Raw genomic sequence first — 26,958 nt, forward strand, 5'->3', positions numbered from 1 at the left:
TTGAGGGTTCAAAAGCCTGTGCCTGGCCCAATCTCACTCTCTTTGCCTGTCTCTGAGTATGGGTCAGGATATAGAACCTCAGCTACTTCTCCAATATCATGTCTGCCTGCAGGCCACCGTGACTCCCACCATGATGATAATGGACTAACTTCTGAAACTGTAAGCAAGCCCCCCCCCAATGCTTTCTTTTATAAGAATTGTTTTGGTCATAATGTCTCTTCACAGTCATAGAACAGTGACTAAGATGCCAGGGTGTCCTGTGCTGTGTGAATTAGTCAAAGAAAAAAATCACTCCCAGATAAATGTTTACTTCTGTGTCATCTATGGTGGGTTGGAGCTCAAATAGCGTACAAAGGCATATTTATTGATTTGTTACACAAAGTTGTCTTTTAGGTAAAGTGTTTCCTCATACCAAGGCCCCTAATCTAACCTATATGTCTCTCTAAAGGAAAGCATCACATGCTTCTGCTCCTTTAGTCCTTATTGTGTACCATTTGCAGCACCCAATAATCCAAGAGCTTCAGGGGTGCCAGAAGCATCTTGTGACCAAAGTCATGCAAAGGCTCTTAAGCTCCCTCAGGAAAAAAATTCTACAAACCCTGGAAAACAATCATCGTTTTCCACAATGATTCTTCAAGGTCAAAGTGCTTCTAGAAAACAACTCTTCACTCCAAAGTTTACCCTAGACACAGTGAAAACAATTATTCACTCTACTGTTTACCCTGGATACAGTGGCTCTGCTAGATCCCTACAACACTAAGACAGAACGGGAATGTGGCTGTGTTCTTTTGTTCCCCTGCGGCAGCACTGTTCTCTGCTTTGATTGGACAGAATTGAATATGTGGTGCTCATTAACCCTTTTAAAGTCCACTTCTCTTTCTCCTTCTATCAAAAAGGAAAGGCTGAAATTGCAGCATTTGACACTTGGCTGGCACTTAGCTCATGATTGGAGACTATGCATTTGACTTCAGGTAGTATGGATTGCCATGGCTGTGAGCAAAGTAAGGATCTTAGCCTACCCCTGGTATCCACGCTATGACCAATGGTCCCAGGAAAGCACCTGGAAGATGTATGTAATCACATTTGTGAAATCAGATCCAGAAGAACTCCTCAATATAGACATCAATATAATGCATCTTTGATAAGTGAATCTATTTGTAATGTGAATTATTTCTTTATAGCTTCTTCATTAATTTTTTGCGTGTGTGATTTTTTTTTATGAAAATGGACTCATTTCAATTTTTTTTCCAGATTGTATATTTGAATCAGGAACCAAATAAGTTCTACTCTTCTTGATTGGTTCATATGAATTTTAAGCCCGTTTAAAAATATTTGTTTAGTTAGTTATTAGATGGAGCCTCACTATGTATCCCAGGTTAGTCTCAAACTTAGGCTCCCCACCTCAGCCTCCTGAACACTAGAGAAGTCTATCATGCCTCACCAGACAGGCGAACTTTCAGTACCTTCTGGGATCTGTGGAATTCTGAGTAAAGGGTAGCCAATATCATACACATTTGTCCATTTGACACTGGGAAGACACAACACAATAATGACAAGAATTAGTGTTGTTATAAAATGTCAGAAGTTATAAAGATCTTGGTAGATCTCTGGGAGTTGAATTCCAGGTCCTCAACTGCCTAGCAGTAGTTTGGTCTCCATATTCCAAAGGCACTAAGTCCCTTCTCTGCTCCTCCCCTCTCCCACACTGCACAGTTCCATCCTGGCGCTGTTTGTCATAGGAAGAAGGCGGTGCTCGGCATCTGGGACTGGAACCGAGCCTTTGGCTGCTCAAACTGTTCATCTCATTTGCTGAATGGCTCTACTGTTTGGCAGGCAATAGATCTGTACAGGGAGGTCATATTCTAGGACGGGGGTTTTCTCTTGCTCTCTTTCAGTCAAACATAATTGTGAGCCGTAACAGATGTGGCCGTAACAGATGGCCAGTCAAAACAACTGCCACTGCTATTTCACCTTAACTGATTCCCTGCACTACCTGCCCTTATCCCCTTGTTTAGGTTAGGCTAGCCAGCCAGGGCAACTACAAATCCTTAGCATGCAGCCCGCCTTCCAAAGTCTGTGCAGACTGTTACTTTCACTGCGTCCTGGGAAATGTAGTTCAATCAGTAATCAGAAGACAGGTGATCAGGTTAGTAAAGCCGGAGAAACCCCACCTTCTACTGACTCCGCCTTCTCTATTGATCCCCCCCCCTCCGCCCCCCGTTGCTTTGGAGACCAGAGACGCAGAATCTTAGTCCTTGTTACCAGAGCAGGACTGGTGCTGAGGGAAGTCTAACCCGGTCTGTTCTCAGCTTTGAGCGCAGGCATGGGGACCTTTAGAAGCGCATGTCTGGACTGTTTCGACAGTAAAGAGCACTGCTATGAGATTGGACCCACGAACTTGCTGGAGCGCAAAGGCTCCCTAACCCTCCGCTCTCAGCACAAGAAATACTCGAAGCCAGTGTTGGTGTATTCCTGGTGAGCCAAATACTCGCCGTTCATGGGTCCTAGGGAGGGAGGAGAGGAGAAGGATCCCGCAGGAGGTGGGAAAAGACTAACAGAGTAACAGGAAACAAAAATGGAGAAGAGAGAATGGGGAAGAGGAGAAGAAAAATCAAAGAAAAGGGGAGTGAAGAGATAAGGAAAACGAACAAGAGAGAAGTGGTACGGAGATGAGAGAGGGGAAACGGATCTTCCACATAGCAGGGGCCATATCAAAGTGAGCAGAACTCTCCAGGACTGCTCCCCAGCACACACCAGGACCTGCCCCAGCCAGAGTTGAGCTGTCTACACAGGGGAAAGGAGTGGGAGTCACTTAACAGGCTTGAGAGTCGCCCCCTTGACACAATGCTTACTTGTAAATGGAAGTCTTATTAGAAAGCCAGGCAGAGGAGCAGCAGCACTGCCAATGCTTGGGGAGGGGACACATTTGAAAGAAGTCGCTCAGCTTCCCGCAGGCCATCACTCATGAAGACCCTTCCAGCCAGAGGTGGCAAAGTTTAGTCTCACCTTGGGTAAGGCCAGTGCAATTTGGCGTATACTCTGCTTAATTTCTTTTTTTAATTACTTGGTTACACTTAAAATCCACATAAAGATCCAGGGTTGTTGTGTGTTCTCCTGGAAAACTGAACAGCCCAAAGGACTTTCTTCTATGTCCATCTTCTGAAGATGGTACTCTCAAGACTTCGGGAAGCATTTTAAGCATTTGGCCTTCTGTGATTTGGAGATTGTGCCTAGAATTCACTTAGGTTCTCTCTCTCTCTCTCTCTCTCTCTCTCTCTCTCTCTCTCTCTCTCTCTCTCTTCTCACTAAAGTGGCCAATAGCCACAATGCCAGCACTAGAAAAAGTGGATAGTTGTTTTTGGGGGTGTGGGCATTTGAATGTAATTGACTGTCATAGGAAAGTGGCACTGTTAGGTGTGGCTTTGTTGGAACAGGTATGGCCTTGTTAGAGGAAGTGTGTCACTGTAGGGGAGGGCTTTAAGGTCTCTTTTGCTTAAGCTTCGCTCAGTGTGACACTCAGTCAACTTCCTGTTGCCTGCAAGATGTAGAACTCCCAGCTACCTCTTCAGCACCATGTCTCCCTGCACGCCGCCATGTCCCACCATGATGATAAAGGACTGAACCTTTGAACTGTTAGCGAGCCACCCCAGTTAGATGTTTTCCTCTCTATAAGAGTTGCCGTGGTCATGGTGTCCCTTCACAGCAATGAAACCCTAACTAAGACGGTCAAGTTTCTTAGAAAAATTACTCTCGGGATATTTGTAATATTGGAGGGAAGTGAGAAGACCGAAATGGAGAGAAGTCACAACTCTTGTCTACCCTACACTGTTGCCTTTGAAGAGAGATGAACGATGTCGACTTTAGGCCTGGTTGGACACAACCATTCCTGCGCTGTTGGTGATGCTGCCATTTCTGTTCTTCAGACTTATGAAAGCCTGTCTACTCACTATAGTTCCAAAGCCCACTCCTTCCTCCTTTATTTCTCCTTCCAAAGTGTTCTCTCTGCCTACGCTAAACTCAGTGTGAGAGGTTAGATAGGCACAAATTCCAAAGCTACCCAGGGAAACAGACCCTTTCAATAATACAATTCATTATGGGAACAGACTTCTTCACATTGATGGTGTACTTGCTTACGGCAGGGGTGGAGTCCTGAGTACCATCTTTCGGCTTCATACATATCTTATTTCATGACCGTTAAGCAGAACACTTAGCTCTTCCATGGACCTGTTATGCCACAAGGATTTGGATCATAATAGACATCATCTCTATAAGTTATTGATGAGGAAAGGCTGCCTTCTGCATTACTGCTGCTTTGGAGAACTTGTAAACAGCATGGATATCAACAGCAGAGCAGCAATGTGCAAGGTGTGGGGCCTGGCAAGAAAGAAGGGTAGGAAAGGACTAGAAGTCACTTCAGCCATTCCTGAACATGCATAGAGCTCTCCTTTGGTTCAAATGGAGAAGAATTAAATTCAGCTCAGCAAGTATTTATGTGCCATACACTTTACTACATATTAGGATGCAGAAAGAGAAGCAAAGATCATTGAGATAATTTTTGTAAAGCACTTTGTCCTCCATACGCTATCTATTACTATGAGGAAAAACCATGACCAAAGAAACTTGGGGAGGAAAGGGTTTATTTGGCTTACACTTCCACATTCCACAGCTCCATCATTGAAAAAAGTTAGGACCAGAACTCAAACAGGGCAGGAACCTGGAGGCAGGGTCTGATGTTGAGGCATGGAGGGGTGCTTTTACTGAATTGCTCCTCATGGCTGCTCAGGCTGCTTTCTTATAGAACTGGGACCACCAGCCTAGGGATGGTACCACCCACAATGGGCTGGGCCCTCCCACATCAATCACTAATTAAGAAAATGCCCTACAAGCTTGTGTACAGTCTGATATTGTGGAGGAGGCCTTTTGAGGCTCCTTCCTCTCTGATGACTGTGCCTTGTGTCAAGTTGACATAAAACTAGACAGTACACATTTACATCTAGAGCAGAAAAAGTGAACAATAATACATGATAATCAACCCTATGCAGTATAGCACAAGAAAAAAAATGTGTTAGATAAATTGAGCTCTGGATTTTGATGACAGCCCTGTGGCTATGTGATATGACAAGTGATTTGACGGCTCCGGACCACTTCTGCCATTGTAGAACAGTAGTTTTAGGATTATTATATGAACATAACTCACCCTTTAACATTAAGCATGGTATATAGTTAGCACAAAATTATATATATTAAGACATTGTCAGTGTTCTCAAGGGATTTAACAGGCTAGTACAGGACTTCCTTGATTTCTTGTGTAAATTCACCTACTTGGTGATGATTACTTGCGAATTAGAATCAGTACTTGAGAGACCCCCTGTCCCCGTCTTTTTCACATGTGTAGAGAGGCAAAAAGGTTCAATTTTTTTCCCTCAACGTGCATGTTCACAAGTGAGGTCAAATAAGGCAAAACTCTGCCTTCTTTCTTCTCTCACAGATGTCGTTCTTGTAGTCTGTTTTATGCTACCTTCTCTCTTTCACATGTCTGTGCTTTTTGGTGATGTTATTGCTAGCATGCTCATAGACACCAGGATGAAGTGCTTCCTGGTGCCTCCAAGCATGAGAAGGCTGTGTGTGATGTGTCTTTTGAAGAAAACGTGTTAGACAAGTTTTGTTTGTGTGTGAAGTCTAGTTGTTGGTGGCAAGTTTAATATTGATAAAGCACCCACATATGTCAAATAAGATGTCTTTATACAGGTGGACAAAGGGGCTGGGAATGTAACTTAGTAGCAGAGTGCTTGTCTTGTAAGTGGTAGGCCCTCGCTTCCATCCCTAAAGTCACAAGAAAACAAACAGGAGCCCCTATAAAGCAAGGCTATACACTGTGGGCCAGGAGGTCACAGGAACCTGAACCTGTTTCCTCTGTGAGAGATGCTCATGAGTGTTTTGAGACCCCTCTAGAACATGCACTAAGGAGAATCTACTGTAAAGATTCAGACATAGTAGCATCTTCTGAAGTTGGCCACACCCTGCTGTCCTTTCACAAAACCAACCTGTCATTTACTATCTATGCTAGCAAGGCAGCATAAAATTGAGTGTACACTTAGGAATGAACAATGTCAGCAAACATGATCGTTAGCTTCTGATTGCCTTATTTTATGAGACAATTAAACTCTTCTTAAATTATACTTAGTAGTGTTTTTTAAATTCAGTTGTTACACACCTAAGGTCTATGATTACCATTTTGGTGACCTCTCAATGGAGAGTTTCATCAGGGACCTTTCATACTTGCAGGTACAAATGAAGTGTGCAACTAGGAGAATTTCTGATTTACTCTTCATCATTGTTTAAACATGTGGGTTTTTCCTGCATCTTTCTATCCTACATGTAATAGAAGTCTGTTTGACCTCCCTAAATATATTCAAAATAGCTGTGTATGGCAGACATGATCAAGGATTGGAGTTGAGGGATACCTCTAGTCCATGATTGGCCTATGACATTGCCTAAGACTCGCCTCCTCCTCCTCCTCGCAGCTAGAGTGGGAATATATAGAGCCCATCACCCTTGTCTCAGCCTGCTGCTTCTGAGTTAGAAATACCTTCTCTAGAAGTCATCTTTGCTCACTCCTTTCTGTAGCATTTATGGAACCATATTATAAGATGTTTCCATTAGAAGTTACAAGCTGAGAGAAAATTATCTCCTGGGATATCTTCCCACTCATTGGAAAAGTAAGAAACAGAACAAATTATACTTGCCTTTAATAATATCTCTCATGTAAGATAAGTTCATTCACTCATTCATTCACTCACTCACTCACTCACTCACTCACTCATTAATTTTCTTCTGTTCCTTGGCCAAATTGACAACTGGTAACAAATGATAATAATTTAAAGGAAAAAAATCATCCAGATCTCCATGGAGACAGATCCTGCTCCGGTCTCCATGGCAATATCTAGTTTTAAGGACTCAGATTAATTTTATGCATTTGTAATTTTAATTGTTTTTCTTTCTTGCCTAAGCTGCAGACTAAAGACCTTGAGGGTTATACTTTCCCCGTGCCATCCCCTACCTCATAAGAAGAAGAAAATGAAAATGAAAGGGCCCGGGGGAAGTCAGATATAATCTTTGTGGGGACAGGGAAGCACCTCATTATAAAGGTTTTTACAAAAGCTAATTTGGGCATCGATAATAAATTAGAGGTCAAAGGGAAATTACTATCTCTCTGAAACTCTTAGACTTTTGCAATGCTCTGTTGGCAGAGCAGGGAGTACATGTGTCCATAAAGCCCTCCCCTGAATGGGGAGAGCCATTCCAAAGCACCAGGCCATGCTTGTGTACTTAGATAGAAAGCAAAGTGCCTGGATTCTTTAATTTAATGTGTCACTCTTTTTGTGTTTAATCCATGATTTTCATGGGTGCTGACCTGGAAGGATTTAGAGTCCTCACATCACTGAGGGCCAAACTAGAGTTGCATAAAGCTCTGTTGCTAACAGTCTTTGCCCTGTGCATCTCCATATCTCCATTACACAGGAGGACAAAAAGGCAAAGAGAAAGAGCCTTCCCAACCATGTGCTCTAGCTTGGGTGTCACTGAAATTCATAAGGGCCTCTTCTTCCAGCATGCCTCCAACTTTAACAGAGACCCAGCACCCACCTCAAGAGGAAGCGTATTATTAACCCTTTCCTGCACATTTGAAAAAGATCCAGTTATATGGTTTCCACACATGAAGTACATAATTTGAATTCAAGTAAGGAGGCATTTAAGGGGGTGGGGTGGACAGACCCTGACTTTGAGCCACACCATTCCATAGCCTGGGTACAGGACTGAATGAAAAGGAAATGGGCAAAATGCTGGTAGTCCTTCCTCTGACTTCTGATTGTCGCACTATGCCTCGTTGTCCCAGCTCTTGTGGCCATGCCTTCCCCACCCTGCTGAACCATATCTTTTCATGGTAGATGGCCAAAGAAATGCTTCTTGCTTTAAGTGGCTTTTTGTCTGGTCTTTGGTCACATAGAAGAGTAAGTAATGCAGCGGAGGAGAATTAAGAACCAGGGCTGAACTTGGGCCGATCTCTGTTGCAGAACTTGACGTAATCAGGGACGGGTAGATCCTAAGGAGATTTTGAGTTAAGGTAGGGACAAGTACTTATATTGTAAAGAGCTATTTTTATTTCTTGTAAATGTTCGAATTATAATATTGCATGTGCATATATTATAATATAAAGTAGACCGAGGACATGGAAATATATTCACTATCTAGTGGGTAGCAAAATCCAAACTTTGCATACTGGTGGGTATGATGGCACACGCCTGCAATCCTCACACCTGGCATTCTGAGGCAAGAGGGTTTCTCTGTGTAGCTTTTGCGCCTTTCCTGGAACTCGCTTTGGAGACCAGACTGGCCTCGAACTCGCAGAGATCCGCCTGCCCCTGCCTCCCAAGTGCTGGGATTAGAGGCGTGCGCCACCACCGCCCAGCGGCAGGAGGATTTCTATGAGTTCCTGGTCTCTCTGGGCTACATCTAGAGACAACTGTTTCAAAAAAAAAAAAAAAAAAAAAAAGCAAAGATTTGCATATGATCCAGATGCATATGGTAAAATTTATTTTCTACAATTAATCCTCAAAACTTTTCAGCTGTTGGCTACTACAGAAGAGTCTGAACATGCCAGTTAAAGCGTGTCTCTACCTTTCTAACTTTAAATGGCTTGTTTTAGGTTAAAATAGTCAATTTCAGAACAGTGCCCGCTTTTTCCAGGTCCTTCCTCCCCTACATTCTCCTTCCTCCTGTTCCATTTGTGTGTATCAAGTCCTCCCGTTCCGTTTGTGTGGATCGAGTCCTCCTGTTCGTTTGTGTGGATCAATCAAGTCTTCCCGTTCCGTTTGTGTGGATGGAGTCCTCCCGTTCATTTGTGTGGATCAATCAAGTCTTCCCGTTCCGTTTGTGTGGATGGAGTCCTCCCGTTCATTTGTGTGGATCAGGTGCTCCCGGTCTGTTTGTGTGTATCAAGGGAGGAGAGTTAAGTGACAGTTGGTAGTGGAGGTAGGTTTGTCTTTCAGAACTGTGTAGACATCCTTTTCCTTGTTCTCTTCATTCTTGTCCCAGCCCTATGCTTGCTGCTGGTGAATTTATTCTTTTTTGAAGACTTGGTCCGTCTGCTCGCAGACACATTCCCACCTTGGCTTTTGCTGGTTCTGAAGATCTCCATGCCGGTCTCGTTCCCTCCGGCTCCTGAAATGGACCTATCACTCCATAACCACGGGTGGCCTCCTCTGTCCTTCAACGTGGTCACTGATAGCTCAGATTCCATATACGTGTACTGCATATGCTCTATTGTGTTAGCTTTTCTCAGCACGGTCACCAAATCTGTGACAGAAACAAATTAAGGAAGGAGGGGAGGATTCATTTTGGTCTGTGGTTCAGAATGTACAGTTTGCCGTGATGGCGAAGGCATAGTGGCTGCGGACTTGAGCTTGAGACACAGCTTGCTCACATTTGAGGGAGCCCCCCCACCCAACACCAACAATGATCTACTTCTCTAGCTTTGCCTCACCTAAAGTTCCCACAACTTCCTACGACTTCTCCAGCAGCTGGGGACCACCTGGTCAAAAATACAAGTCTGTGGGAGACATTTCACGTTCATGCTATAACACCTGATTTGCCCAGGCTAGCTCCCTCCTGTTGGCCTACATATATCAAAGCCTCTCATTCAATTTCTATAGTGTTCCTCTTTGGAAGACAAATTTTAAGGTCACTCTATTTGGGAACTTCCAGCTTAAAAGAAATTAGTTTTCTTTTCTCAACAATGCTGGCTTTTAAGTGTCTCATTTAGGACTAAAATTCTTAATTTATTCTGTCAGAAGTTAATCAGCAATGATTTATTGCTTATCATATTTCTGGGGAAACAATCCTGATTCATCCCACGGCAGATGTGGATGCCTCCGATTATCAGAGTAGAAGTTATTTTAAAGAGAACTCCGCAAGGCATGAAGATTGGTCCCTGGAAATCCATGGTCCTTATGAGAAAGTTTGAAAAAGACAATGTTTGGGTGGAAGTGGAGATGTCATCATGCTATGTGAACTCAATCAGACTCAAAAAATAAATTTTACATTTTCTTGTCTTTGTGGAATGTTTTTTAAATGATTAAAAAAAAAAGAACTGAAAGCAGAGGGGGCAGGAAGGAGGTCAATGGGAAGGGAAGGAATGTCCAGAGAAAGAGGTGGAGCCACAATGTGACCAAAGTACATGACATACATGGGTGAAAATGTCATGCTAAAAATCCATTATTTTTTGTACAACCAAAGTATACTAATTAAACAAAATGAACATACTTTAGAGCCTTTCTCTGTGTAACATATACATGAATCTTCGTCAGAAGGCTAGTGGTTACAAACTACAACGAAGTATGTAGTACAGACTGTTTGGCCTCGTCTTTCCCTCTCTCTGCTACTTCTCTGTTTCCCATAAATAGTACGTATTGTTTTCATAGTCAGAATCAAGTGACAGTCCTTTTAAACATTGACAGCATTTTCTAGAGCTTTCCCAGGAAAGCACACATTCTTGAAGTGATCAGAATGTAGGCATACTACTTTACCTTTTTCAGGATACAACTCACTCTAAATGGCTTATTATGACTCTTTAAAAATACCTCTTTAATTGCTGGTTTTTGCTGGGTAAGAATCATGATGCACATTCCTCTGGTTTAGCCACTCTTCCATTCTTGTCTGTGTGCTGCCTCGGTAGCTCCTACGCCACAGTTATTTTAAGTCTCATCTACGTTTTCTTCCCTCAATATACTCCTGCTGCCTCCAGTTGCCTTTTGAATGAAGTAGTTTGGGGGGGGGCAGAGTGCAAAGCGCTTTCTTTTTTTTCTTTCTTTCTTTTTTTCCTTTTCAAACAAAATTCAAGAGGTCCTGCCTTCTTCACCCTGGCTCCTGGCTCCCCACCCTGATGCTTTTCTCTTTTATGCAATTCCAATCAAATGCTTTTTCAAAAACTAGTGGTTATGGAGTTGTGATGGTGCCACCTGTGTGAAAGTATGTTTCATTAGCTGGCATTTTATGAAAACGCAACAGTTTTGCAGGAAAAATTGCTATGGTTTGAATGTGAGACTGTCTGCCCCAACCTTTGGGATCCTGGTTTAAACTCTTCTCTGCAGCATATGGTACTGTTTTGGGAGGTTTCTGGCATCCCAGGAACTAGGACCCTGATGACTGGCCTTTGGAGGCTATCTTGTTCATGCCCCCTTACTGTCTCCCTCTTTATTACCTGGCTGCAGTGAGGTCAAGAAGCCCCTTCACACATGGCTCTTCCTGCCACAGCATCTTGCCCCAGCGTTTGGGTCAAGTAACCACAGACTAGAGGTTCTGGAACTGAGCAGAACACATATTCCACCTTCCTTGAGATGTTCACGTCAGAGATTCTGCAATAGGGGTGAAAAACAACAACAGAAACTAAAACAATGTCAAACCCTAGAAAGGCAGAGTGCAGGTGTTTTGTCTTGTGGATGCACTTGAAATTAGAACCATCATTGATTGCTATGTAGAGAGACCTCTGCCTCCAGTCAGTTCCCTATCTTCATGATATCCTAGTTGAGCTGACTGTGGGATCCACTGGGGCCCCTCCTCATCATCACGCTGATGTAATCTTTCAGTCTCAAGTCTGATTTCACCAAGCTTTGCTGCCTTTTACACTGATGATCTCCTTCTAGATGAAGGTGTTGAGGCAGAGGAAGCGGTTGAGGAGAATGTGGCTATGGACACACACACACACACCTAAGTCCAGGCTCAGGCTTTTGAGACACAGTCTCACTATGGAGCTCAGTCTGCCCTAAAATGCATTCTGCAGACGGTGCTGGACTTAAACATAGGATCTACCTGCCTCTGCCTCCTGAGTGCTGGGATTGAAGACCTGTACCACTACTCCAGGCTCAGACCATTTTTCTTTTTCTTTTTCTTTTTTTTTTTTTTAAATGGCACTAGAGCTATTAAGCAATTATCTCTAAAAGTCCCCCATCCTTGGTACCGTTTCACGTGTTCACCAGCCAGATCTCTTTTGGTTATAAATGGCAAATAGCTTGCACTAGCTTAAACAAGGAGAATGGATTAACCCATGCCATCCACCACGGTTGGCTTAGGATCTTAGGAACACAGGGGCAAGGGGCGCTAGTTCCTACTCATTGCTCTACTCTTGATGCCTGTCATTTGTCTTCTCATAGAAGACTAGGAGAAGCATGACTGCTGCCGTAGCAACTGGTAATTTACATCTCTATCTCCAAAAGAGAGTCGGGCTTTAAAGGTATTTTCAGCTCCAAATTTTAAAGATCTGAAGTCAGTTGTCCGTCCCTGGATCAAGTGTCAGTTTGGGGTCATTTTTCTAAGCAAGACCAAACTGAAACTTGGTGCCTCTCCAGTCGCCATGGAGACGTGTACACAGGAGAAAGAAGATATGATGAACTTGAGATCCCAGAGACAGTTCCTGTTCCAGAAAAGGATTCCATATTCCATGCGTTCAGTTTATAGGAAATGTTTAGAACAAAACACATTAATATTTTAGATATAATGAGCAGAAAAATAAATCTTGTACATAGATTAGGTAAGAACATTTTTCTGGTGCTTTGAAAAGGTTATGAATAAATTTGAATATTGTGATATTGCTTTTGATAGACATTAATCTTCCTTTGTTCTGTTTCTTTTAATTCATTTTGAAATACAATTATGCTTTAATTGTTATTAGTCACGCTATATTTTCTTTTTTTATTTAAGCTTTGGTGCATTAACAAAGATAATTGATTGGCAGGAATACAACATGCTTCTTTGGTAACATATTAGATCTCTAATCAGATTGTTAAACCTTCAATAAAATGGAAGAATTAATATAATGCTATTTATCTCTAAATAAATTTTAATGCAAATAATTTAGGCTCCTTACGTAGAAACTATTGAGAAGATTATTTTTAAATTAAAATGTAAGAGTAAATAACCTGTCACAACTTTTTCAAAACAAATTAGGTGTAGTGGTGCAAGCCAGGGACCCTAGCATTCTGAATCAGGAAGACTGAAAGGTCAGGGCCAGCCTGGGCTACAAAGCAAGACCTTATCTGAAGCAAGCAAGCAAGCGAACATATAAAACCCACCCCGGAATAGAACAACCTCTCACCTTTCCCAACACAACCAAAGCAAAAGGCCACAGCCAAAGGCAAGACAAAGTAACTTTTAAACATCTAGGAAAACTCCAAATTGCTTACCCAGGAGCCGGAAGTGTTAAATGAACTTAAAAAAAATCAAACTTTTCTCCAACTATGTTCTCCTTAGATAAAGAGCTATTTTGTGAGTATCATTTATTTAAAATATATTTACTGGGGTTGGGGCCATAACTTGTTGGTAGAGCATTTTCCTAACATGTACAAAACCTGATGTTGGATTTGTGGCACTGAAAAAAAAGTCAAAATATATTTATTGCCATGTGTATCAAAGGCACACTGTGGGTTCCAGACCTCACATTGACCATTCTCCCTGTCCTTAGGATGCCGGGGACTATTACGATGAGACAGTGTGGTGAGGGCTAAGTTAGCAATTATAATGCCTTCAGCATGTGCTACAGTTAAGGCTAAAATAAGTGGGGTGTCCTGGTTATTAGGCACGGATCAGAGTCCAGACCCCACCCACTGAGGTTTCTAGGTGCTGTGACTCCAAACAATGAATCAGAACAGAGACAGACAGATAGTGACAGCAGCAGACAGTTTATTAAGAAAGGGAAATGGTTTTCTTGAGGGTGGAAGCCGGGCAATGAGCTGGGAAGACAGATAGATGCTCAAGAGCCAGGGCCAAATGAGTTCTTGTGCTTTATAGGTTATTTTCATAGTGCCTGCCTTGTGCTTGTATCCTGGGGCTGTTCTACCTCATCTCTGTTGTGATATAGCCCAGGTAGAGAAAGGTTTGTATCTGTGCCAGTTGGCTTCTTTTGTATGTAAGTCTCACTGCCTCTCTCTCCATATGCCTACTCTCCTCTCACATAGGGAACAACTAGGAGAAGCATGTGTCTTGGGCCTGGTGGATGAAATAAAGCTTCTCCGTGGAGATCATCTTGCCCCTACCATCTGTAGAAGAACTAATGTATGATATAGTAGTTCTCAACTTAGGTTGATATTACTTCTTCCCCAAACATTTAGAAATAGGTGCAGATATTTTTGTTGTGTTATGACTGCTATCTTATGTTATACATGATCGTAAGACTGAGGACTCTTGGTCCTAGGGATGGCTATGACATCTTAAAATTTATCCATCTATATGATACCTCATATCCTTGGACCTACAGCCTGATGGGTGGAAACAGTACAGCTAGTGTGCATCTAGGGTTATCACATTGAGGTTAACTAGTTTTTATATGGCCATTCACAGAGTGAGAATAGTAGCATTGTTAATCAATCCAGTAATTCATTCACTCATGACCAGGCAGTTCCCCTCTCCTTATTGTACAAGAATCTTTCACTTTTAGAACTCCATGGCCCCTGGCCTTCCTGTAGGGATGTATGTCATAAACAGCCAATGGGCCTCTACAGGCCTTCCCAGAGAGGGTAAATTATTATGGCCTTACATCAAGATCTTGAGAAAGATGAATGAATTATTTTAAAACTTGGGGGAGTTCATGGGGTGACTAAGCAGACAGAGGTGATTTTTTTGCCATGCTTGACATCCTGAGCTCAATTCCAGGAGCCTGTGTGCTGCTGGAGTGTGGCAATTGATTCTTCAAGGTTGTCCTCTGGCCATAGACATGTGCACTGTGGCCCATATGTATGCATACAAGATAAATGTATAATTATTAATTAGGGGCTGAAGAGATGGCTCAGTGGTATGAGTGTTTGCTGCATAATTGTGAGAAGCAGAATTTGGATCCCAGTACTCACATAAAAATCTGAGCATCCTGTGCGGGCCTGAAACTTGATCTTTGAATGGGGTAGAGATGGGAAGATCTCTTCCAGCCTAGCTGAGAAAACAAGAGTCCTGGTTTTAGGTAGAGCTTCTGCCTCAAAGAAAAAGGTAGAAAATGATAGAGGAAGGCACAAAATGCTCTTTTCTGGCCTCTGTGCACACACATAGATACACAACTGAATACCTGAATCTCTCTCTCTCTCTCTCTCTCTCTCTCTCTCTCTCTCTCTCTCTCTCTCTCCCCTCTCTCTCTCTCACAGACACACACACACACACACACACACACACACACACACAAATAAATATAAAAGAGGAAAAAATTGTCTGGAGGATGTAGAGTTCTTGCCTAGCATGCCCAAAGCCTGGCTTTGGGTTTGAGACTCCGCAAGGAATAAAATTGGGTATAGTGTCCCAAGCCAGAACTCTGGGGGTGGGGAAGGGAAGTTTCTCTGCCGCATAGCGAGTTCGGCTGCCCCGGCCTTGCCTTCCTGAACCCCAAAACATCAGTCTACATGGATGGCTTCACTTTTGAAATTGGAGATTTTCTTTGTATGTTAAACAATCCCTTAAAAAATAGAAGTGTTCTGGGGAGCTACCTTTGGTTGGCATGTACTTATGTCAAAGTCAGGGTGAATTAAGCTTGATTTACTGGCCCATTGTGCTGGCTAGTTTTATGTCAACTTGACACAGCTAGAGTTTTCTGGGAGGAGGAAACATCACTTCAGAAAATGCCTCTTTAAGATCCAGCTGTAGAGCATTCCCTTAATTAGTGATTGATGTAGGAAGGACCAGCCCACTGTGGGTGGTGTCATCTATGAGCTGGTGGTCCTGGGTTCTATAAGAAAGCAGGCTGAAGTTGGGTGATGGTGATGCACAGCTTTAATCCCAGCACTTGGGAGGCAGAGACAGGTGGATCTCTGTGAGTTCGAGGCCAGCCTGGGCTACAGAGTGAGTTCCAGGACAGGCTCCAAAGCTACACAGAGAAACCCTGTCTCGAAAAACCAAAAAAAAAAAAAAAAAAAAAAAAAAGAAAGAAAGAAAGAAAGACAAAAAGAAAAAGAAAGCAAGCTGAGAAAACCACTAGGAACAAGCCAGTGAACAGCAACCCCCATGGCCTCTGCATTAGCTCCTGCCTCCAGGTTCCCGGCCTGCTTGAGCTCCTGTAGTGTCCATCAGTGATGGCCTACAATGTGGAAGTAAGTGTAAGTCACATAAACTCTTACCTTTGCTCATGGTTTCATCAGAGCAATAGAATCTAGGGCACCCATCCTCACTGCTCCAGTTCCTGACAATGCCACTCCATAAACAGGCTGGAGACGACATGGCAGATGTCTTGTCATGTGTCGGACACAAAGTTCAAGTGTCTTACCCCTAGAGAACCTTCTGGGACTGATAATGTCCTGAAGGACAAGTATTTGCTACTTAAAAACTTTCTCTGTATCTTCCTTAGTAATCATCCATTTTGGCTTTTTGCTTCACAGGGGGAAATGTTGGTAAATTTTTTTTTTTGCAATTTCTGTGTATCATCTAGTTTTCTAATCTATGCACAGAATTATGGAAATGTAGGCTTTAAGACTTCTATTTTAAGGAATATGTATTCCATATACACGCATATATGTGTGTGTATACATATGTACATGTATATGTATCAGGCTGACCTTGAACTCCTTACATAGCTAAGGATGATCTTGCACTCCTGATCCTCTTGCCTCCATCTCCTGAGGTCTGGGATTATAGATGGACATCCCCACACACAGTTTAATGAAGTGCTGTGGATTGAACTCCGAGCCTTGTGCCTATCAGACAAGCACTTTATCATTTGAGCTATATCCCATCCCTTTAAATGATATATTCAGTCCTAAGTCCCATAGACACAGATTACTCCTTTAAAATACAAACTTCATTGAGTTTTGATATCTTCACAGAGTTGCACATCTACCACCACGACCAGTTTCCTGACTCTGTGATATGAATGTACTATGATCTTTCTGGAACCATGAAGCCACAATTAACCCTTCTTTCTGTAAGTTGGCTTGGTCATGGTATCTAATCGCAGCCACAGAAAAGTAATTAATACTCTCCCCACCTAAGCTCTTTTCCTCTTAGCCTTTTCTCCCAGACATTCCCCAGCCCTTAACCCCAAGCCCCAGCGAGCACTAAGCTATTTCCTATTTTTTACAGCTGCCTTTCACTTCATAGAAACGGAACTGCAGAATTGATGGATTTTTGTGACTTAGTATAATGTTTCTAAGGTTTGTTTCTTTTTTTCTGCTTGATTGTAATCTATAGCATGGATATTGTGCCATTCAGGTTCCAATCTCCCTGCTTTTCCTTGACTCATTAGATAGTGACCTCTGCATTTTATTTCCTACATTTTCTTGGTTCTGCTGTTCTTCCACGTTTTTTAATTTGATGTTTTATTTTGAAATTTCCCCCTGTTTATATTTAGTGATATTAGTACTTACTTAAAGCTTTGATATTTTCTCTGGGTAGATCATATGCATTCTTGTAAGTGTTGTTTTTTTGTTGTTTGTTTGTTTAATTTTTTAGGTAAGGTCTCCTGTAGCTCAGTCTTTGAACTCACTATGTAGACAAGGAGGACCTTGAATTTCTGACCCTCTTGTCTGTACCTCCCAACTGCTTGGGCTATAGTGTGCATCACTACACTTGGCTAACTCGTGATGGCTTTTACTGTCTGCATGGTCTCATGGACATATGGTTTGTTTTCTTCTACCTGAGGTGATCAAACAGCTGACTATCCTTCCTAGTCTCATCTTCCTGTCAACGCTGTATCCTGTAGATTTTTGTAACACTGTGTCTCTCCACTTCTGCTTCAGATTCCTTCTCTAGTTTAAGTTGGGATTAATATGTGATGACAATCCCCCCCATCTCAGTGGCTTATCATATAAACATTTATTTCATGCTCCCACAACAGCCTCTCTTAAGTTTTTGCTGGGGTGGGGGTAAACCACTGCTCCCTCTGAGGCCAGTTCCTTACTGGGGTTTAAAAGGCTCCTCCAAAATGCATGTTGAAATTTAAGTGCTACTGAGATGGTAATGGAAAGCTCACTGTTTTCAGGTCAGGAGACCCCTGATTGAATGGATTGGTATTATCTTGACAGTGGCTCTGTTATAGAGTAGGCATTCATTCTCCTCCTCCCTCTCCTTTTCAGACTCCCCTCCCCCTCAGTCTTTCTCTCTCCCTCCTTTCCTCCCCCTCCCAATTCTGTCCTGTGATACCCTGTGACATGTTATGACAACAAGAAATTCTTCATCTTCAGCTTCCCAACTTCTCCATGAGGAATTTCTTTTCTTTATAAATTATCCAGTCGGAGATAAACTGTTACAGCACCAGCGAGCAGGCTACTTGATCATCCAGAAAGGCATCTCTCTGTGTGACAGGAGGAGAGCTGGATTTAAACCAGAGCTTCCTTCCACTGTCTTAACCCCCAAACCGTGTAATTTCTGCTCATGGTTTTCTATTGGCCAGATCGAGTCAACTATTACCACTAAGTGTAGGGGCTCGGGCATCTTTTTAGTTCATTTATTTTTATTATGTGTGTTGATTATGCGTAATAATGGGTTTCATCATGGCATTTTCATAGGTACATGTAATGTATTTCTGTCATACCCACCCCCACTCCTGTTGATCTGCTTTGTCCTCCCCCTCCTCTTCCATGTCTTCATTATTTATTTTGATGACCCAGTGAGTTTCATAAGGGTTGCTTACTGGGCCCTGGTTGAAAGATTATTTATAGAAGCATTAAGTGACCACTGATACTCAAGGATGGGTGAGGCCTCTTGAGGAATCCTCTCCCCCATTCCCATGATCTTGGGTATAGGTCCTGGGAGTGCGGATCTCAAGGGCCTTTCTCTTTGCTGTGAGGGATGTTGACAGGTCCAGTCTTACACAGGTCTTGTGCAGTGCCCTGCCTCACTCCACTCCTTCCTCTGCCTCTTACATTCTTTCCTGTAGCTACAGTTTTCCTGCCTGGCCCACAGTCAGGACAAATCTCTCTCACTTGCCAGTCCCACAGTCGCTCAGACCCAACCAAGTAAACACAGAGACTTATATTGGTTACAAACTGTATGACTGTGGCAGGCTTCTTGCTAACTGTTCTTATATCTTAAATTAAGCCATTTCTATTAATCTATACCTTGCCACATGGCTCGTGGCTTACCGGCATCTTCACATGCTACTTGTCATGGTGGCGGCTGGCAGTGTCTCTGTGACTCAGCCTTCCACTTCCCAGAATTCTCCTTTCTCCTTGTCCCACCTTTACTTCCTGCCTGGCCACTGGCCAATCAGTGTTTTATTTATACAGAACGATATCCACAGCACTTTCTACTCCACCTTCTGTGATATTTGTTGTCCCTCGGAGTGGGCGATACAGAAATCCTATTCATGGCTGAGTTCCAGAAGTCCCAGATTCTCACACTTGAACCATTTAGGGATCTTTACAATTACCACTGAAGGCCTTGGGGTTCTGGTCTTCTGTATTCCCAGGACAGAAGGAGAAATTGTAGTGGTGAGCACCATGCCTGTCACGCACAGAAGACTGTCTTGTAAACCTCCCCTGGGGGGACTCTGGGATAGTCTTGTATCCCTGTAGCGTTGGTGTCCTTGAGCTACTCACCCATCCCCTATGCTGAAGAGCAGTGTTGGAAAACACTCTGAGGACGGGCTTGCCCAGAGGTTCTTCTTATCTCTCTGACCACAGGCTTTCATTAAAAAATCAACCTGGATTTTCAGCTCTTGAGAATTACTCGTGTGTGAGACAAAATTTAAATGTCTTCTGCCGAGCATTTTCCAATGTTTACAGTGAAAGAGTCCGTGGGCACAAATGTCTGAAGTGTGATCTGGTCCAGTCAGAACTTTGCAGGTGCCCACCTAGGCGCCACTTGATGACTGAGACCTTGTCTTAGTCAGGTTACTATGCTATGATGAAACATCACGACAGAAGGACGGTTAGGAGAAGGGTTTATTTGGCTTACACTTCCACATTGTAGTCCATTATTGAAGGGAGTCAAGACAGGGACTCAAACAGCAGGAACCTGGAGGCACAAGCCGATGCAGTTAGCTATAGAGGGTGCTGCTTGCTGGCTTGCTCCCCATGGCCTGCTCAGTTTGCTTTCTTACAGGACCCAGGACCACCACCTCAACGATGGCCCCACCCACAATGGGCTGGGCCCTCCCACGTCTATCACTGATTAAGAAAATGTCCTATAGGCTTGCCAGCAGCCTGATCTTCTGGAAGCAGTTTCTCCGTTGAGGCTCCCTCCTCTCAGAGGACTGTGGCTTACGTTAAGATAAAAGTAGCCAGCACAGAGATCTCTTTCCCACGACCTCTTCTCATCCCATCTCCTACTTGGTTTTCACTGGGTCCTGGCTCCTTTTAAGAAGCCCACTCACTCATGCCGGGCGGTGGTGGCGCACGCCTTTAATCCCAGCACTCGGGAGGCAGAGGCAGGCAGATCTTTGTGAGTTCGAGGCCAGCCTGGTCTACAGAGCGAGAGCCAGGAAAGGCGCAAAGCTACACCGAGAAACCCTGTCTCGAAAAACAAAAACAAAATAAAAAAACCAAACAAACAAAAAAAAGAAGCCCACTCACATTAAGTAGTCCACGCACATGGTGCAATCTGGGGCTGAAAGTTCCTGCTTCTGCAAAGATTTTAGTTTTGCTTTTAAGTCGCCCGCTTTTTTTCCCCTGTTTTTGAATGATTTCCCATAAGAAAATGGGAAAATGGACATTCTTTAGCTTTGTTTAAGATGAAACTGTTTTAACTCTAGATCCTATTTACACAGAAAATCTCATTTGATTTGGTTTTGAGTTTCTAATGTGTTGAGGAATCTGCGTCTCCAGGGTAATTTTCTTTTCAAGTCTTAGATAGCAGAGGATTAGAAATAAAATGAATTGAAACCAAATAACCTTATATTATCTATTCACTGTGCACAGCCCACGGAATCGCAGAAAAACACACTAAAATGGACATCAGACTCTCTTAATATGGCCGTCTGGTATTTTCTCGAATGATATTAAGATAGAGGGAGGGAGGGGAGCTTGCATAAGGAATCAGATGCCTTTTGCTTGTTTGCAGCTAGAGGGGCAACTAATTTCCATGCCCGTTAACACTCCCCAGAGCAGTGGTTCTCAACCTTCCCGATGCTTCCACCCTTCAGTATGACTCCTCACGTGTGGTGACCCCCAACCGTAAAATTATTTTCGTTGCTACTTCACAACTGTGATTTTGCTACTGTTAGGAATTGTAATGTCAATATCTGATATGCAGGATATGTGACCTCTGTGAAAGGGTCATTTGACCCCTCTGGAGGGGTCATGACCCACACAGGTTGAGAACCACTGATCTAGATGTATGTCCTGTGCACTACAGTGAACCATAGTGAGTGTGTAATCCATCTTTAAAATCTTCAAGTCTTTCTCTTGAGTCCCTTTCTTCCGCCACTCAGAATATCTTTTCATTTCGTTTTGTTTTTTGAGTCATGGTCTCTCACTATGTAGCCCCAGAGCTGGCCTCGCATTCACGAACCTCTGGTTTCCCCCTTTCAGATGCTGGGATTACAGGCCTGAACTACCACACTAGGCTCGGGGTGTCTTTGGCCAACTAATACGAGCTATTTTTTGGAGGGAAAGGTCGCAGAACCCCCGAGAAGTGTACTAGAATGTGGAGGTAACTGGGGGCTAGTTGTCTTGATTTGAGTAGGGTGGTTGTCATGTCTTCTGCTGGACGTCATATCATGAAATGTGTCCCAGGTGGTGGAATCAGTTGTACTGTCCCCTTGCCTGAGACATGTTTCTTCAGCTATCTGTAAGCCAGGTGTTTGGCAGTCAATCAGACTGACATTTCCTTAACTGTTTACGCCTCCGACTGCTGAATTCATTTCTTTCCTCACAATATCCTCTGTGGAATTTCTTGGTTTTGAAGATTTTCTATGTAGGAAATTTATAGTAGTGATGACTCTTGATTTGCATGCCAATATATGTTGAATGAAGGCAATATGGCATATTCATCTTCATCAGGTAGTTTTCTCTAGAGCATGGTTTAGGTTGCAAATTTTGGGACTGTGGTGCAGATGTGCAAATCACATACAACATAGGATACACTGAAAAGGTCCCTGTTCACTACTCTAAGATGTCGCGATTCCTCTCAAGAACACAACATTTCCTTATAATGCTGCAAATATATCTAAATGTCCTTGTTGGTTTAATGTATAAACCACTGAATAACACTAGCTTGGCCTATACATCTTTTTGCCTATGAAATCTTAAAAGGATCGTCAAATCTCTTTGCAGCATTTGCTTCTATTGGCTTTAAGTTTCTAATGTGTCAGGGAATATGGCTGACTCTCCAGGGTAATTTTCTTTTAAAGTCTTAGGTAGCTGAGGATTATGAAACTTAATAGCAGAGATCTCTCTCTTCTTATTTGCACTACATTTACATCAGAAAATACAATAGCTGACAGCATGGCTGCGAACTACATTAATAATTCTAAAGCTTAAAGTTAATGTATTCTGCCATCTGGAGTCTTAACTAAACATTTCTAACGTCTTTGAAATCTGCAAAGAAAATGTGTCTCTTGTCAAGCAACCAGAAGCTGAAATTTTATTGTTCTCATGTCAGATACTTCTCATATTCAAAACCTTGGCAATTGGTGTTATGCATATGTCTAGTGAGAGTGCTCCCATTGAGCAGGTAGATTTATAATTCCTCCGGAGACAAGCTGGTGTTGCAGAGAGCTAACTTGTCTGTATGCATGATCACTCCCTCCTGATGGGTGCTTTTGAAGACTGAGCCAGGATACTCTTTATCTTTGTGGACACGTTTGAAAGCCTTTTTCTTTCCGCATTTATATTAGGGTGACAGTAACAAAATGTAGGAAGATTCAACTCGTCCATCAATCATGAAGGAGCTAATCATTTATAACGTGTCAGACTGTGCGAGTCACCAGATCAAAAAGATGAATCAAAAATAATCTCTATGTCTAAGAAGCCCTCTGCCTCGGGAGAGCTGGATTCTATAATGATCATTACAGACAGTGCAAAATGTGCTACCGTGAAAAAAAGTTTCTTTGCAAACTTCCACTTCCTCCCCACTCCTTATAGATACAAGACCACAGAAACCCTAGAGTGCAACCTGCTCCCTTTGCTGTGAGAGGAACCCTAGGCCCTATCTCCACCCCCTTTTTTTTTTTTACTAGAAGGAATCGGGGTTCCCCTGTGGTGGGGTGGCCTGAACAGAACTGTGGCTTCCTGCTAAAGCTCTGGGATAATTTGTTGAGGCTCAAAACTCATGTGGAGTATCATACAGGCTTGCATAAGAAGGGTTTAGAGACCCACAGGAGATAGAAGATCCACAGGAGATAGAATCATAGACTGGTCATGGGCGAGTCCTCAAATTCCCATATAGTCCTGGGTAACAACTTGGCCTGGTCCTTTTGATGAGATAGTGAATTGCAACTGAGTCAGGCTCAAGATGCAGAATGGGAGGGCTGGAGGGTACAGATGATTGTCAGTGACTAGATGGATCTTCAGGGCATCATCCAGCATGGGATCTACTTACACTGGCCTTTGCCTGAGCCCTCGATCACTGACAACAAGGTCCGAATTCCTGTTGTTAGGCTGCTTTTTTATATAGCTTGTAATTTGGACTCTGTCTCAGCAGCCCTCTTTCCATTCCTAAGTCTATTTATAATGTTAAAATACAAAATTACAGCAAAATCGGTGTAAGAATCAAGTTGGCTTTACTTATAATTCTACAACTAGGCAGTATCTCATTTTAGGAAACAGTGTTCAGTCGATCCTAGTATAGAAAACTGGCTCTGTGGGGAAGAAAGAGTTGATAAAACAGAAACAGAATAAAAGATCAGAATAAAAGGTCATTTCAAAAACTTCTTTAGAACATTAAGATGGAGGGCATTTGTGACTTCATACTGACTCAGGTGGCCTGGGTTCTCCCGTGATTTGGAAAACTGACTTGTTTTAAAGCTCGGTTGGATTATATAGCTTGTGGCACGGTGATTCCATTCTTGTTTGCTCTGCTGGAGGGTGGTGCAGAAGGCTAGTCCAAAACAGTGGCCTCCTGTAAACTCTGATGCTTATCAGACAGCTTGTGGTGGGGCTTCTCTCATAGAAAGGCAGAGCCAAAACACCTCATCTACTGCTGACTAAGGATAGCTCAGATAATTCCTTTATTTATTTGTTTGTTTGTTTATTTGTCCGTTTACTTGTTTACTTGGCGTGTGTGTGTGTGCGTGCGTGCGTGTGTGTGTGTGTGTGTGTGCGCGCGCGTGTGCGTGTGCGTGTGTTGCACGTGTGTGGGTGTTGCACGTGTGTGGGTGCCCATGTGCTGTGATGTGAATGGAAGTCAGAGGCAGTCTGAGGGAGTCATTTCTCACCTTTCACCATGTGGGCTACAGGGGTGGAACTCAGATCATCAGGTTTGGCAGCAGGTGCCTTTCCTGGCCCTCACATAGGATTGCTGTGGTGAAACACCTCAGAGTCATCAAAAAAAAATTGCCGGGCAGTGGTGGCGCACGCCTTTAATCCCAGCACTCGGGAGGCAGAGCCAGGCGGATCTCTGTGAGTTCGAGGCCAGCCTGGGCTACCAAGTGAGTTCCAGGAAAGGCGCAAAGCTACACAGAGAAACCCTGTCTCGAAAAACCAAAAAAAAAAAAAAAAAAAAAAAAAATTGGGTGGAAAAGGGTTTATTTGGCTTACACTTCCACAGCACTGTTCATCATTGGAGGAAGTCAGGGCAGGAACCTGGGGGCAGGAGCTGATGCAGAGGCCATGGAGAGGCTCTGCTTACTGGCTTGCTCAGCCTACTTATAGAATCTAGGATTACTAGCCCAGGGGTGGCACTACCCACAATGGGCTGGGCCCTTCCATATCAATCACTAATTAAGAAAATGCCCTACAGGCTTATCTATAGCCCATCTTATGGAGGCATTTTCTCAACTGAGGTTCCCTCCTCTCAAATGACTTTAGTTTGTGTCAAGTTGATGTAAAACTATCCTTTACAATTAATTTCTTATAAAGAAATAGCCATAATGTGTATATTGTGGTTTCCATTTTTAATGGGATTTCTGTGTGTTCGAATATGTGTCTCTGTGACTATATGTGTTTCTTGTGATTTTTTTTGGCTCCTTTTCTTCTGTTTGTTTTGTTTTGTTTCTATTCTGGCTTGCTTGTTTTGTTTCATTTTATTATTACTTTTGGATGTCTGTTTTCCAATGAGAGAGAGAGAGAGAGTGAGAGAGTGAGAGAGAGAGAGAGAGAGAGAGAGAGAGAGAGAGAGAGAGAAGAAGAAGAAGAAGAAGAAGAAGAAGAAGAAGAAGGGTGTGGATTTGGATGGGAAAGGAGGTAGGAGGGCTTGGGGGAGGGGAAACTGTAATCAGAATATATTGTATGAAAAAAAGATCTATTTTCAATAAAAGAAAAATAGAAAAAAGTAGCCATAGCTACCAGATTTGCTCGGTAGAACATGGTCTTTTAGAAGAAACAAGCCCATTCTTTTTTATTTTTAAGCATAGTTTTTTTTTTTAACAGATTCTTTAGGAATTTTACATTAGGACCCAACACCCCATTTTCCAGTCCTCCATGTCTGTCCTCCACCCTTGTCACCTTCCCTCTAAAAAGAAAATAAAAATAAATAAACAAAACAACAGAAAACACTTCACTCTTCCCTCTTTCCCACCTCTCCATCACATGTCATTTGTTGTAGCAGCCTCGGGAGCTGTGGTGTGTCACCAAGTACACCCTCCTCCTGCCCAAACAATTCTACTTGTAAATGTCCATTGCAATGAGTTGCTGGTCAGGTCCAAGGCCTCTGGCTTCCGGTACACCATCAATACTGGGCCCTCACTGAAACTTTTCTCAGATATCCTGCTGTTGAGTCATGGAGATCCTGTGACTGTGGTTCCACAGGACCAGACCGGTCCCTTCCTGAGCTCCAGCAGATCATAGGTGGGGTAGATGCTAGGGTGGGCCAACTCAAAGCCCTGGATGTGGTCCTGGGTAGTAGTTGAATTGGTTAGTCGAGGCCTCCGCCATGACCACCCACTTCAGGAGAGGCTCACAGCCGGCTCTTCTGTGCACACATTATTAGGGTCAGTTCTTCCTCCATGCTTATGGTGAAGGTTAGGGCCAACTCTCCCATTGTGGCAGATGGTAAGTGATGAGGGCAGTTCTCCCATGCCCAGGCTACTAGGGCTAGCTCTCCACTGATGTGCAGGGCCATTTCTCCCAGGGCTGGTCAGGGGCTGGGTCATCTCTACACATCCCTCAGACATCAACATGGCTTCAAGGGGCAGTCTAGACCATATGGCATCTACATGGCCCCCAGTTGGTAACATGAGATCTCGTCACAGATCCTGGCTATAGTAGGACCATGGACCCAGACATGGCCCTTGGCTGCAGTTTGGGCCTGGACATCACCATCACCTTGAGTGGCAGCACATGCCACTCAGATTAGTATGGCCCCAGCAGCAGCATGGCCCTTGGACATCAACATATGCCCATTTTAAAATTAAATTTCATTGTGTATTTTGAATGTACATGATACTGAGTTTCATGAGGACATTTTCATCCAAATGAGGTACTTATTTAAGCATGTTCTCCACAACCCCCTTACCTTCCTCTTCATCAACTGGTCCTGATTGTCTATTAAGATTGGCTTCACTTGTTCATTAAGCAAATGCTTAATGTTCATTTGCTTATCTCCAGTTGTCTCCATCTTCCTGCAAACAGTTGAGCTTCATTCCCTATGACTGACATCCATTCCTCTGCTGCTGGACACCTAAACTGGTTCCATGACTTCACTACTGTGAATGGTGCTACTGTGAACACTGGTGAGCGCGTGTCTCTGTGATGTGTTCACTTAAGAGTCCATTGAGCAAATACCCAGGAGTGATAGAACTGGACCATGTGGCAGTTCTATTCCTAAGTTGTTGACAATGTCCACTCTGTCTTCCATAGTGACTGGATAATGAATACCCAGGGTCCGAGGGATTTCGCTACA

General features: G+C 43.2%; 1 protein-coding gene across 1 annotated transcript in view; it reads left to right on the plus strand.

The window, feature by feature from the left end:
- Window positions 1-2,268: 2,268 nt before the first annotated feature.
- The window catches only part of Cfap95 (cilia and flagella associated protein 95), a 97,876-nt gene continuing 73,186 nt past the window's right edge, over window positions 2,269-26,958 (plus strand). The window contains exon 1 of the mRNA XM_052713059.1: window positions 2,269-2,475. Coding sequence (XP_052569019.1) covers window positions 2,324-2,475 — 152 coding nt within the window. The 5' untranslated portion in view covers window positions 2,269-2,323. The remainder of the gene's footprint in view (window positions 2,476-26,958) is intronic.

Source organism: Peromyscus californicus, unplaced genomic scaffold (genome assembly GCF_007827085.1).
Source record: "Peromyscus californicus insignis strain IS unplaced genomic scaffold, ASM782708v3 Scaffold_4__1_contigs__length_199733344, whole genome shotgun sequence".
In the NCBI taxonomy this organism is placed as follows: Eukaryota; Metazoa; Chordata; class Mammalia; order Rodentia; family Cricetidae; genus Peromyscus; species Peromyscus californicus.